The sequence below is a fragment of the Zingiber officinale genome, chromosome 6B (genome assembly GCF_018446385.1).
Source record: "Zingiber officinale cultivar Zhangliang chromosome 6B, Zo_v1.1, whole genome shotgun sequence".
NCBI lineage: Eukaryota > Viridiplantae > Streptophyta > Magnoliopsida > Zingiberales > Zingiberaceae > Zingiber > Zingiber officinale.
In genome coordinates, this window is record NC_055996.1 from 112,467,978 (window position 1) to 112,480,645 (window position 12,668).

The following is a 12,668-nucleotide window of genomic DNA, read 5'->3' on the forward strand; positions in this document are numbered from 1 at the left end:
AGATTACAGAGCTCTGAATCAAGTGACGATCAAGAACAAGTACCCCCTTCCCAGGATTGATGACTTATTTGATCAGTAAAGAGGAGCAATAGTGTTCTCAAAGATAGACCTACGCTCTGGGTACCATCAGCTGAAGGTGAAAGAAAGAGATATACCCAGAACGGCGTTCAGGACTAGATACGAGCACTACGAGTTTGTAGTCATGCCTTTGGAGTGATTAATGTACCTGCGATCTTCATGGACATAATGAACAGAGTGTTCAGAGAATATCTTGACAAATTTGTCATCGTATTCATCGACGACATTCTGGTCTATTCAAGGACCCCAGAGGAGCATGACACACACTTGAGGATGGTACCGCAGACTCTGCAGCAAAAGCAGCTTTATGCTAAATTCTCAAAGTGTGAGTTCTGGTTAAATCAGGTGGCGTTTTTAGGTCACATTATTTTTAAAGAAGGTATTCAAGTGGATCCAGCCAAAGTGGAAGCGGTCAACAACTAGAGTAGATCCAAGAACATCAGAGAGATCAGAAGCTTCCTTGGTTTAGCTGGGTACTACAGGAAGTTCGTGGGGGACTTTTCTAGGATAGCCTCTCCACTAACAGTCCTCACCAGAAAGATTCGAATGGTCAGATAAATGTGAGCAGAGTTTCCAAGAGCTAAAGAAGAGATTGATCAGTGCTCCCATTCTGACTGTTCCACAGAGCGACAAGAGTTTCGACATTTACAGTGATGCTTCCAAGATGGGTTTAGGAGCTGTACTCATGCAAGAAGGAAAAGTCATAGCTTATGCTTCTAGACAATTCAAAGACTACAAGAAGAACTATCCCGCTCACGATCTTGAGCTGGCAGCTGTAGTTTTTGCACTTAAACTCTAGCGACATTATTTGTATGGAGTTCAGTGTAGAATCTTCATAGATCATCATAGTCTTAAGTACTTCTTCACTCAGAAGGACTTAAACATGAGACAGTGCAGGTGGCTGGAGTTGGTCAAAGATTATGACTGTGAAATCCTCTACCACCCAGGCAAAGCTAACAAAGTGGCAGATACACTCAGCAGAAAATCCAGTGCATCCCTGATGTCTTTGTCATCATTAGCCCTGCCACTGCAGAAAGAGTTATCGGATTTTGGACTTAAAATTATTGAAGGGAAACTCTCTGCATTGACCTTAGAGTCCACATTGCTTAAGGAGATACAGAGAAAGCAAAGTGAAGATCCAGACATCTAGAAAATCAAGCAAGGGTTACAGAAAGAAGACAAATCAGAGTTTCGAGTAACAGACAGCGAAATTCTTTATCAGGGGAGTCGCATTGGCGTGCCCAATGATGAAGAACTGAGGAAGAAGATCTTAGAAGAAGCTCACAGCACACCATACTCCATGCATCCTGGTTCTTCCAAGATGTACCAAGATGTGAAACAGAGGTTCTGGTGGTCAGGACTCAAAAGAGACGTTGCCAAATATGTCAGTACCTGCTTGACATGCCAGAGAGTCAAAGCAGAACACCAGAGACCAGGAGGAGTTCTTCAGCCTCTTCCAATACCAGAATGGAAATGGGAAGACATCCATGGACTTCATAACAGGTCTTCCAAGAACCACCAATGGATATGATGCGATATGGGTAATAGTAGACCGATTGACCAAGTCTGCTCACTTCCTAGCCATCAAGGTGTCTCACTCCATAGAGCAGTTGGTCCAGCTATATGTTAAAGAGGTAGTCAGACTTCATGGAGTTCCTAAATCTATCGTTTCTGATAGAGATGGGCGCTTCACCTCACACTTTTGGGAGTGCGTTCAAAATGCACTAGGCACCAAACTCAAGTTCAGCATAGCTTTCCATCAACAGACTGATGGACAGACAGAGCGAGTGAATCAGATTTTAGAAGATATGCTCAGAGCTTGTGCACTAGATTTCAAAGGAAGTTGGTGCAAGTATTTGTGCTTAGCTGAATTCGCTTACAACAATAGCTATCAGGCCACCATCAAGATGACACCTTATGAAGCACTATATGGCAGGAAATGCAGATCACCCATATGCTGGCAAGAAGCAGGTGAGAGAAAAGAAATGGAAGTAGAGCTGGGCATTCAGACAGAGTTGATAGATGAAACTACTCAGGCGATCCAGAAAATCAGACAGAGAATTGAGATTGCCCAGAGCAGACAGAAGAGTTATGCTGACACACGCCGTAGGCCACTGGAATTCCAAGTAGGAGATTCAGTTTTCCTCAAGGTCGCTCCTATGAAGGGAGTGATGAGATTTGGCAAGAAGGGCAAATTAAGTCCTCGCTATGTAGAACCTTACCTGATCATAGAGAGGATTGGGAAAGTAGCTTACAGGCTGGACTTACCACAAGACATGTCAGCAATACACAATGTGTTTCATGTCTCCATGCTAAAGAAGTGTCTCCATGACCCGAGCCAAGTGATTCAGCCTCAGTCAGTGCAGATCCAAGAGGATCTTAGTTATGAGAGTAGACCTATACAGATAGTGGACAGAGCAATCAAGAGATTGAGAAACAAAGAAGTACCACTAGTGAAGGTCGTATGGCAGAACCAAAAGCACGAGGAAATCACTTGTGAGCGGGAGGACAGTATGAGACAGAAGTATCTAGAGCTATTCTAAGTTCGAGGACGAACTTTTTATAAGGTATGGGGGATTGTAACGACCCAATTTTCCTGATTTGGAGTTCCAAATGTCCATAAAAATATTTGGAAATGCTTTTAAAATATTCTAGAGATTTTTAGAAATTTTTAGAGTATTTTTATGCAATTTTTGGAGGTCGTTTAGTATGTTTACAAAAAAGAAAGAAATTTTGACAAAAACGGTTGAAGACGAGGTTCGAACCCACGACCTCGGGTCGGACTGACCCAAGCAAAACCGGCCCAACCGTCTGAGCTACACGGTTTTGTTAATCCAATATGGAGAGAATTAGATTTAAAGCATGGTTATAATTATAACCCGAGTATAAGAAAGGGAATTAGGTTTTGATTTTCCAAAAACCAAAACATTTTCTCCAAAAATTTTTCTTCTCCTTCTCCCTCGTGACGGCGCCTTCTCTCTCGGCGGAAACCAAGAGGAAGCTAGGTTTCGGGTCTCTGGTGACGGCGAAGCCTTATTCCAGCCATCCTTCACCGTGTGTGGTCATCCCGAAGGAGAAGAACTTGCGGGCACAAGAGGAAGCCGAAGATTTTGCAAGACCCGAGCCCTCCGAAAACCCTAAGGCCTTTCCCTTCCTTCTTCTCGGTTGTAAGTGCAAGAACAAGGGGTAAGTACTACTCACCTGCGGTAGGAGTTGCTCCGAGCTTTCGGTTTTCGTTACCTTACTTCCGGATCTTGTTGTGCCGAGTAGAAGAATATGCTAGGGTTTTCCTCCTTGCTTTGTTGAGATGCCATCTTCGGTTTCTGTTAATTGAACACCAGTAGCTACCATTTGCTATTAGATATGCATGCAAGTTTCCTAGATTTCACTAGTTCTAAGTTGGGCACGAACAGCCCTCAATTCAGGTACATAGTGTTAGTTTTCTTCCTGTTTAATAACATAGCAAGCTTAGTTTACATGGATATACATGGGCAGATCATTTAGTTTCCATTTACTATTGATTCTTGTTTCTTTCCTTTACCGGTTACAAGCGTGGACAATTTTCTTGTTCCTTTGCTGTTAGTTGTTCTCACTCTGCCATTAGTTTGAGCACGAATAACTCCAGCTTAGTTCCCTTAAGCAGAGGCAGATCCCTCCTTTTTACATAGTAGCTTAGTTTTCCTTGTTAATGCCATGCACCTGATTAGTTTTAAGTTGGTATTTCAGCCTATGGTTGTCTTTTAAGCGTGCCTTTAGTTCTTAAATGTGGTACCCGTGTAAGTCTAATTGCTGCCATAAATTCCAGCAAAAAGGGATTCCTTTGCCCTATTTTTAACAGCATGATAAAAAGTGTAAAGTTGCATTCTTTTGCCTTTATTTACAGCATGTTTAGTAAGTCCAAGTTAGCTTTCTTTTGCTCTATTTTACAACATGTTTAGAAAGTCCAAAATTAGCTTCCTTTTGCTCTATTTTATAGCATGATTAGCAAGTTTGAATTAGCTTACTTTTGCTCTATTTTATAGCATGATTAGTAAGATTAGATTAGCTTTCTTTGCTCTTATCACAGCATGTTTTAAAAGTTCAAATTAGCTCTTTTTGCTCTATTCTATAGTATGATTAGTAAGTTCAGATGTGCTTTCTTTTCCTTTATTTTACAGCATGTTTAGAAAGTTCAGATTTGCTTTTCTGTTGCTTTGTTTTATAACATGCTTAGAGAGAGTTTAGATTTGTTTCCCTTGTATTGTTTCTTAATTGTAATCCTACACTTGTTAGGTATATCTAAAGGATTCCAATAAACTCTAATAAAGGATTATGAGAAAACTGAGTAAAAAGAAAAAGACCAAGGTCTAGTTAAAAAGAGATAACTAGTAAATTAAAGAAAAAGGCTAGTACCCGACTTCCGAGGTTGTCGTTAAACAAATCCAGGTGACCAATTCCGAGGTCTTGGCCCTGGTAAGACCGAGGTCTTTATCCTCATAGGGCTGGAGGCTCGCTACCCCAGTCACTATTAGAGAGCGCGCAAAACAAAGATGGTACTAAGCCTGGGCCCAAAGAAGAAAAGAAAAGAAGAACAAGAAGAAGAAAGTGAAAGAGAAATTAAAAGATTAATTTCTAGTATAAGTAAAGCAAGAAGAAAAGAAGAAGGTAAAAGAGAAATTAAAAGATCAATTTCTGGTATAAAGATATAAGACAATGAAACAAGTTTTACGCTTAGAATCAATAAAAGTTTAGTTCTTTAATTCTAAGCTTACAGTAGTTGTTTCATTACTTTCCTGTCAGTTAGTGAGCATGTTTAGTATTCAGTTTTATTTCTGTATACCATGAGTACATGCAGCTTTGCTTTTAGCATTTCAGTTTTAGTATTGTTGCATTCTTTTTATGCACTTCGATGTTTTTGTGAGATAGATTAGTACTTACTAAGCGTTTTCGCTTATAGATCTTTTGTTTTTTCCTCCTACCGCAGATAAAGGAAAAGCTAAGATATGAAAGGAAGACGACAGGATGGTGGTGGTGATGAAGGTGTGTGATGTCTGGACTGTGGAGAGATCCAGAAGTAGCTGGCAAAATTGTCTAGACTTTCTTTTAGTCCTCTGTTAATGTTGTATTACATTTGGGATTGTAGTTGAGTTTATTTCCGCATGTCTAGCTAGTCTCTTTTATTATTTGTGGAGTGCTGTAGTCATTGCTATTGCTAGAGTAGTTTCTTTGTTTTTATTGTGATTTTTATTACTGTGTGGTTGTGGGAAATATGTTCCGGCCATCTGTGGCTGCGTATACTATGTTTGTATTATAGATTTGGTCACCGGTACAGGGGAGACTCTGCCGAAATTTTTCGGTAGGGTTTCCATGTGATATTTAATCATACCGGTTAAGTAGAGTTAGTAGTTAAGTAACGGTCATCTTTAGAGAGTAGTAGTAGTAAGAAGGGTGGGTTGTTACAGCCCCCCCTAAATATAATTTTACAATACGTGTCAATTACCTCCCCATTTGTCAACATCTCTCCATTCACACCGGACAAGAGGGAATACACATTTAAACCAAAGGGTGGTTCCTCCCAAACTAATTCATTTGTAAACCTACAAAGTAAATCAATGATTATAATTCTCAAAATTTAATTAGAGAACCATATAATTATCTAAATTATAAAATCATATAATTGTCTTGACTTATAAATTAATTAAATCAACTATGTAATTCACATACTTTAGTTTCTCCGACACTTTTAACAAGTACGCCACATCTTCATCTTGTTTTTTTTCTTCAAAGTCTTAAATTGCTTCTTCATAAACTATGCCCATCAACATAAAAGGAATTTAATTAATGATTTAAATCAAATAAATTTCTATAAAATTAGCAAATATCAACTTACATCAATGGCTTGTTTCCTCATTTTGTTATGTGTGGCAATCCTATCTGCATCCTTCTCTGCCTCTTCTTCAGAATTATCTTCCTTCAATTGTACAATGTCTCTTTCTTCTTCCATATCATCCACATTAATTTTTCCTTTCCTCTTCTCCAGAACATCAGGTTCTTTTACAATTTTTTTTCCCTCTCCTTGTCTTGAAACATTCTCCGCAGGCTCACATATTTGTATATTTCTCCGCTGCCTCTTAGGTAAAAATTTTAGCCACAATGGACTATCAATTGGAGTATCCCTGTAATCATAGCGACTTCTGTCACATCCTTTCCTACTTCTTGTTGCAAAAGCTACTGGTTCACATTGAGGATCGTCTACAGACTCGCTATATTGAGATTGCATGCCTTTATTTTCTAATATTTTAAGTAATTCTTTCACACTATCATTCAAATGCATGTTCTCCATTGTTAGCTCCTTAATTCTGTTTGCTTGAATAATGCAATTACAACATTCCTTATTACTTTGGCTTCCTTCTTCATTTACTTCAAATTGTGATGTTTCCATTGCACGTGGAATGTCATCAACACCAACAAGGTTCTCAACCAATGATTTCTCATATTCGGTAGTGATTAGGTCAATCATAACCTGTCAAATTATTAAAACATATGTTAAAAAGGGATTTTTAACCTAACTAAAGTCACAGTAATGAAAATTTACCTCTTCAGATGAGACTCAATCGAACAAATCCCTCATCTTATTAATATATGAAGGAATATTCCTCCACTTATTTATTCTTGCTCCTTCTATTTTTTATAATTTTTGGATTGGAACATGCTCCAAAAATCATGCCTGATTCACCATCATAAGTGTTAACTATTCATACATGTCCGCAAATTATTGTTAAATTTAACATCATTTATAAACTTACTGCCAAAAGACCAACAAAGCCCTTTAGGTAAGGGTGGTTGGTGTTACCATGTATTGTTCGAGTTAATGAAAATATGTCCCCAATCTTCTGTAATTGTGGAGTCATAAATTCATGGATAGCTTCAACCCAATTGAATATAGCAAGATTCTCAAAATCATCTACTATATCTATAAGATATAACGGGACCTTATATGTACTAGAAGAAAATAAGACGCAAATAAATATATACAAAATATAGAATTTACAAAATAATAAAACATCATCTTCTCCTTCAACGCGATTGGCATAAAATTTAAGCAACTCTTCAATTCTTGATCTAGTCGCTTCTTTTTTGTTTGAGAAGTATGTTAGAAAGATGTCACCGGATGCTTTATTTGAATTGATCGAAATCGAAGCTCCTCGGTCTGCAATACCAAGCAGCAATAAAATGTCTCTTCTTGTGAAGGCAACCGGAACACCTAACCAAGTTAAATGATTAGTTGACATCTACGAACATATACATAAGTTTTGGGCACACCGTGGGCCTGGTATGATCATATCAAGCCCACGTTAGGTCTGATATGGGATCGTATCAAGCCCATGTTGGGCTTGATATGATGTCATATCAAGCCTACATTAGGCCTGATATGATGTCATATCAGGCCTACGTTAGGCCTGATATGATGTCGTATTAGGCCTACGTTAGGCCTGATATGATGTCGTATCAGCCCTACGTTAGGCCTGATATGATGTCGTATTAGGCCTACGTTAGGCCTGATATGATGTCGTATCAGCCCCACGTTAGGCCTGATATGATGTCGTATCAGCCCCTCGTTTGCCATAAGACCCCACTATCAGTGCATTAGCTGACTACAAATATTCACCTTTGTAAAATATTTTATTTTACTATACAACTACTTAGTGATTAAAATATAAAATTATAAATTGTACCTGAGAATCTAAAGGTTTGAGTACTTGGATCCCAATTTAGAAATATATTGGCCAAAATACCACGGATATGCTGCATATCTTATATGTCCAAAAAAAATACTAATGGGTGACTGTTTGATCAAGTTATGTGTCGGTCATGTAAAATAACATATCCACGATGTCTTCCTTTCTTTGTGAATCCTTGAAAAAAAACTTTTAAAGTAACCTAAGACACTGTTCCAATGTAGTGTCTATCCAACATCAACTGAACCCTATAATTTAGAAAAAATAAAATATTTTAATCATACTCGTTGAGCTTTTCAAAATCAGAAAGTTTCTAAAGTACCTTTACAGATAATTGAAGTAGAGAGGATGATACACCCGATCCACTTCTTTACGCCATTATGAAAAGAGATTATTAACGGAAACCTTAAAACCCTTCACTGGAGCCTCGCGAACACTGTGGATTTTTAGGTCGAAATGCTTGATGCCGATTGGGAGAGACACGAAGACACTTACATCGGGTTTCATTAGGGGGACGATTTTGCCACAAAATTAAGCAGCAATCGGAGAGTTATGAAGAGCAAGAACGGCTTGCGCGAGTTGAGAGAGGGAGAGAGAAAAATGATCGCACGATTATTTTTAAATCAAAATGGTTCAAAAAGTGGTTTGGATGCCTGGAAAATCACGACTGAAAAGGGGAGGTTGACGGGAGGGTTAAAATGAAATTTTCACATCACTTAACTACGTCCTTTGATAAATACACAACTACGATATGTTTTTTGATAATTTCCTTATTCTACGTGTGTATCTATATATATATATATATATATATATGACAGTTGCACATAGATTTATGTTCCACAACATCATTGTCATATTAAAATTTACAAATCTCATTTCTTTGAAAAACCTTTCTACAATCCTAAACTACTCCAACAATTTTTTTTATGATCCATTGTCAATTTATTTATTTATATTTATATTTTCATTTATCTTTATTTATAATTTCACTTTCTATATATAATATTAATTAGTATTTTAATTTAATGTTTATAATTATGTTAGTATTTTAAATTGTATATATTTATTTATGTAAAAATAATAATTTGATAAAAATAAACAGATATTTAATAAAATATAAATAAATAAATAAATATTAAATAGGGCCGCTACTGTTTGCTGGTCTCACACGCGTTAAGAGGGAGAGTATAAATCCTATTTATCGTTTTTTTAAAAAAGATTAAATCAGTCTTAAATTTTGGATGCCCTAATTAATTGCTCTAATACAGCCCATTACAAATAAAGAAACAGCGGTTCTTAAACGTAGCCTTTTGTCCTTCGCTTTGAAGAAAAATAAATAAATACTCTTAATAAAAAGAATCAACGAAGAATATTTCAGTATTCCTTGATGGTTCTCAAATTCCTATCACATCAGCTCTGGATCATGAAGAATATTTCAGTATTCCATAAAAAGAATCAACGATATTAAATAATAGAGCTATAGAATGATAAAAGTATAAAGATTCTAGGTGGCCTTTGGTTGTTTTCTAAAATTGAAAAAAAAAACAAAAAAAAGCGAAGGGCGAAAATAAAATTCCCATGGTTAAATATATATATATATAAAGGTAGGCTTCCAATTAGCAGATTTCATCTTCCTTCATTAATCCTTAATTAACTATTGCATAATGCAAGTCGTTGTCTCGTTTCCCTCTTTCATCCTCTTCCTTCTCCTCTCCTCTGCAATGGTGGGCTTCGCCCAGAACTACTCCGTCCACTTGCATTTTTACTTCCTAGAACGAGTCGTGGGTTCCCCCAACGCAACGGCAGTGGTGTCAGTGAATCTCCACCCGGAATCCCCTGCCGGAGGCTTTGGCGACATCAGAGTGATCGACAACATTCTCCTCGAGGGGCCCGAGCCTAGCTCGCCGGCCATCGGCCGGGCGCAAGGCCTCGTCGTGTACTCAGACTTGACAGGACTTAGCGCGATGACGGCCTTGGACTTGGTGTTCACCGCAGGAGATTACAACGGGAGCTCGTTGGCCATGTTCGGGAGGTACGAGCCGGGAAGAGTGTCGGATCGGAGCATCATAGGCGGAAACGGACAGTTCCGGCTGGCCAGGGGGTACGCCCTAAGCCAACGGGTCGCTACCACGGCCACCATAGTGACTGATGTGTTGGATGTTTATATCACATATCCTTGACCTTGATGGATACTTCTTCCGCTAAAAGTAATACATGTATAGCTAGCGTATGCATGTATTGATATAAATAAATAAATAAATACATAAATAATATTACCGTTATTGTTATATATACATACAGTAATAATATTTATGTGGTTTGTGAACCAGAGTGGCTGGCATGTGTATATGATATGGTGCATAAAATTGAGGTTCGATAAGATCAGACAATTAAAAGTTAATGAGGTATGGCAGTTAAGGATAGTTAATAGTTAAGAGAATATGATAATCAAAAATTTAGAAAACGTGATCGTCAACAGTTAGGAGAAAAAAAAGGAGTTAGACCGTCTCACATTATCAACCGCATAATTCCTAGTCGGACACAGGCAGAGTAGGTCCCCCAGATCTGAGACGTAAGATGGAGCTTGTATTAGTTTCTGACCTGCCCCCGACTGATCGGACTTCCCCAGCTCGGGCCGTGTAACCAAGCCTAGTACTTTCACTAAGATAACTCCCAGCCGACCCTTTAGCAACCAAGACGTGAAAAATGAGTTCCTCGCCACAGTTCATCTTCCTCATCAAGACTCAAGTCGGGTGTTACATTTGAACGGTCAGCCCAAGCCGTCTGTAGCTACACTCGGGCGAGATGGAAAGCGTTAAGCGACAACAATGTCAGGGAATCGTAATCACCTGTCAAGGAATAATTGTTATACGTCAGGAAACATTCTAGTGGTATGTTATCACTTGCGAATAGAACCTTCCTTCCACCAATTGGAGGCCACCGTACATCCTCTCTCACTTGACAGGCCCTGACATCCGACATTATCTGACAGCATGCAGACTTTGAAGGTACGCAGTGTCATATAAAAAAGGAGGTCCTCTTCCTTAGCCAGGTACGCACACATTCGCACTCATCTTCTATAGTTCTTTTTTCCTTCGTACACTGTTCTTCTGGAGGAAAAGTATCTGACTTGAGCTTCGGAGGGCCTGTGTCGAGGACTTTTTCCGTAGTTTCTGGTCTCTAATGCCCCGTGTGCTCATCTGAGTATGTGCAGAGCCTAAGTACCACCGATTTCGTCACCACTGTCCCTAAGTTCCACATGGGGGTTCATTTTTCCAGTGCACATAAGCTAGGTGTGTCAAAGTCACATCTTCGTCAACACCAGCACCATCTCAGCCGACTTTCGTCTGACTTGGATTCCGGACATAATCAATTTAGCGTCGTCTATGGGAATCTCCTTCACCTGTTCTGGAATATGACGATAGAGGACACTGGTAAGATCAACGTCACCATGACAACTGAAGAGTACGAACTGTTGAAGGAAGCCAAGAGGCGAGCGGCTTCTGAAAGACACACCACCACTTCATAACCATACAAGATGCCTATATATTCAAAGGACCATACTCATGCTTTATACAGGGGGTCTAAGAGAAAACAGCTCGAGGATTTCCCCCGAGCTTTCTATCGTGACCCCTGCCCAGAGTATTACAACAAGAAAGAGCAACACCAGGCCTCCAGCCATCGTGACCCCTGCCGAGAGTTCCCTGCCCAGAGATTCGAAGAAGGGGAAAGTCATAGTTGTCAGGGAGGAGCCGAGGGAGTTGCTCGAGGAGTTGCAAGTACCCTTCTCTTTGAGGGTGCTCAATGAAAAACTATTGAAGGGGTATAAGCCCCTAGCCATCGGAGAATATGACGACGGCAAGGATCCAGAAGATCACCTTCACAAATTTCGGAATGTTGCGATGTTGCACCAGTACAGCGACGCCATTAAGTGTCGGGTGTTCTTAAACACTTTGTCCGGCTCGTCACAAAAGTGGTTCGACAGATTGCCAGTCGGATCCATCACCTACTTTCAGGATTTTAAAAACAATTTCATGCACCATTTCGCTAGTAGCAGGAAATATCAGAAGACTAACCATTGTCTATTCGCCCTCAGGCAGGGGCCTGCAGAGCCCTTGAGGGCCTACATAAAACGCTTCAACCAGGTAGTCCAGGATGTCCCATCGGCTACCTCAGAGATCTTGATGAGCGCCTTCTCCCACAGTATGGTGGAAAGGGAGTTCTTCCGAGCCCTCATTCAAGAGCGTATGAAGAATTTTGATGAGATGTTGGGGAAGGCAGCAAGCTACATGAATGTGGAAAAAGCCTAGGTTGCACAGAGGAAAGCAGACAAGACGCTTGCTCCTGCCAACAAGTCGGAGAGAAGGTCGCCCCAACCTCCAGCTCGACCCTTTCCTCACTCCAAGGATTCCCAACTAGGATTTCCGCCCGGTCAGGAATCCAGGGCGGCGCAACGAGTCGAAATTGTTCAAGCCCCCAGACCTGGTCAGCGGGGCCCCCATTATTGCACCAACCATAAGTCTCACACCCATTCCAAAGGAGAGTGCGTCCAGTTTGCCCGAGATTCTCAGCGGGCAGCCGAACTGGGCCTACCTCCGCCCGAGATCGCACCCCAAGGTTCAGAAGCTGCTGGCTAGCCCGCCTATTGCAGCAGAGCATTCAAGTAAATCCCTGTCTGAGAGCGGAGGTCGGGAAACTCAGCAGCCAAACCGGGGCAAGGAGCCGGTGGAATCCCCTGAGGAAGAGAATAGGAGAAATGTCACCATCCGGAAGATCGACATGATTTCCGGAAGGCCCACTGATGAAGACTCTACCAGAGCTCGAAAGTTCCATGAGTGCCGCTTGAAGATACACGTGGTAGGGTGTAGTTGA

At 40.1% G+C, this 12,668-nt stretch overlaps 2 protein-coding genes across 2 annotated transcripts; both read left to right on the forward strand.

Moving 5' to 3' along the window:
- Positions 1-9,424: 9,424 nt before the first annotated feature.
- On the forward strand, positions 9,425-10,078 carry LOC121990541 (dirigent protein 2-like). The gene has a single exon (XM_042544657.1). It carries the CDS (start codon positions 9,461-9,463, stop codon positions 9,974-9,976), a length of 516 nt encoding a protein of 171 aa, XP_042400591.1. The 5' UTR covers positions 9,425-9,460; the 3' UTR covers positions 9,977-10,078.
- A 1,133-nt stretch (positions 10,079-11,211) lies between these two features.
- On the forward strand, positions 11,212-12,668 carry LOC121991389. The gene is made up of 3 exons (XM_042545396.1): positions 11,212-11,230; positions 11,376-12,091; positions 12,216-12,668. Exons 1-3 carry the CDS (start codon positions 11,212-11,214, stop codon positions 12,666-12,668), a joined length of 1,188 nt encoding a protein of 395 aa, XP_042401330.1.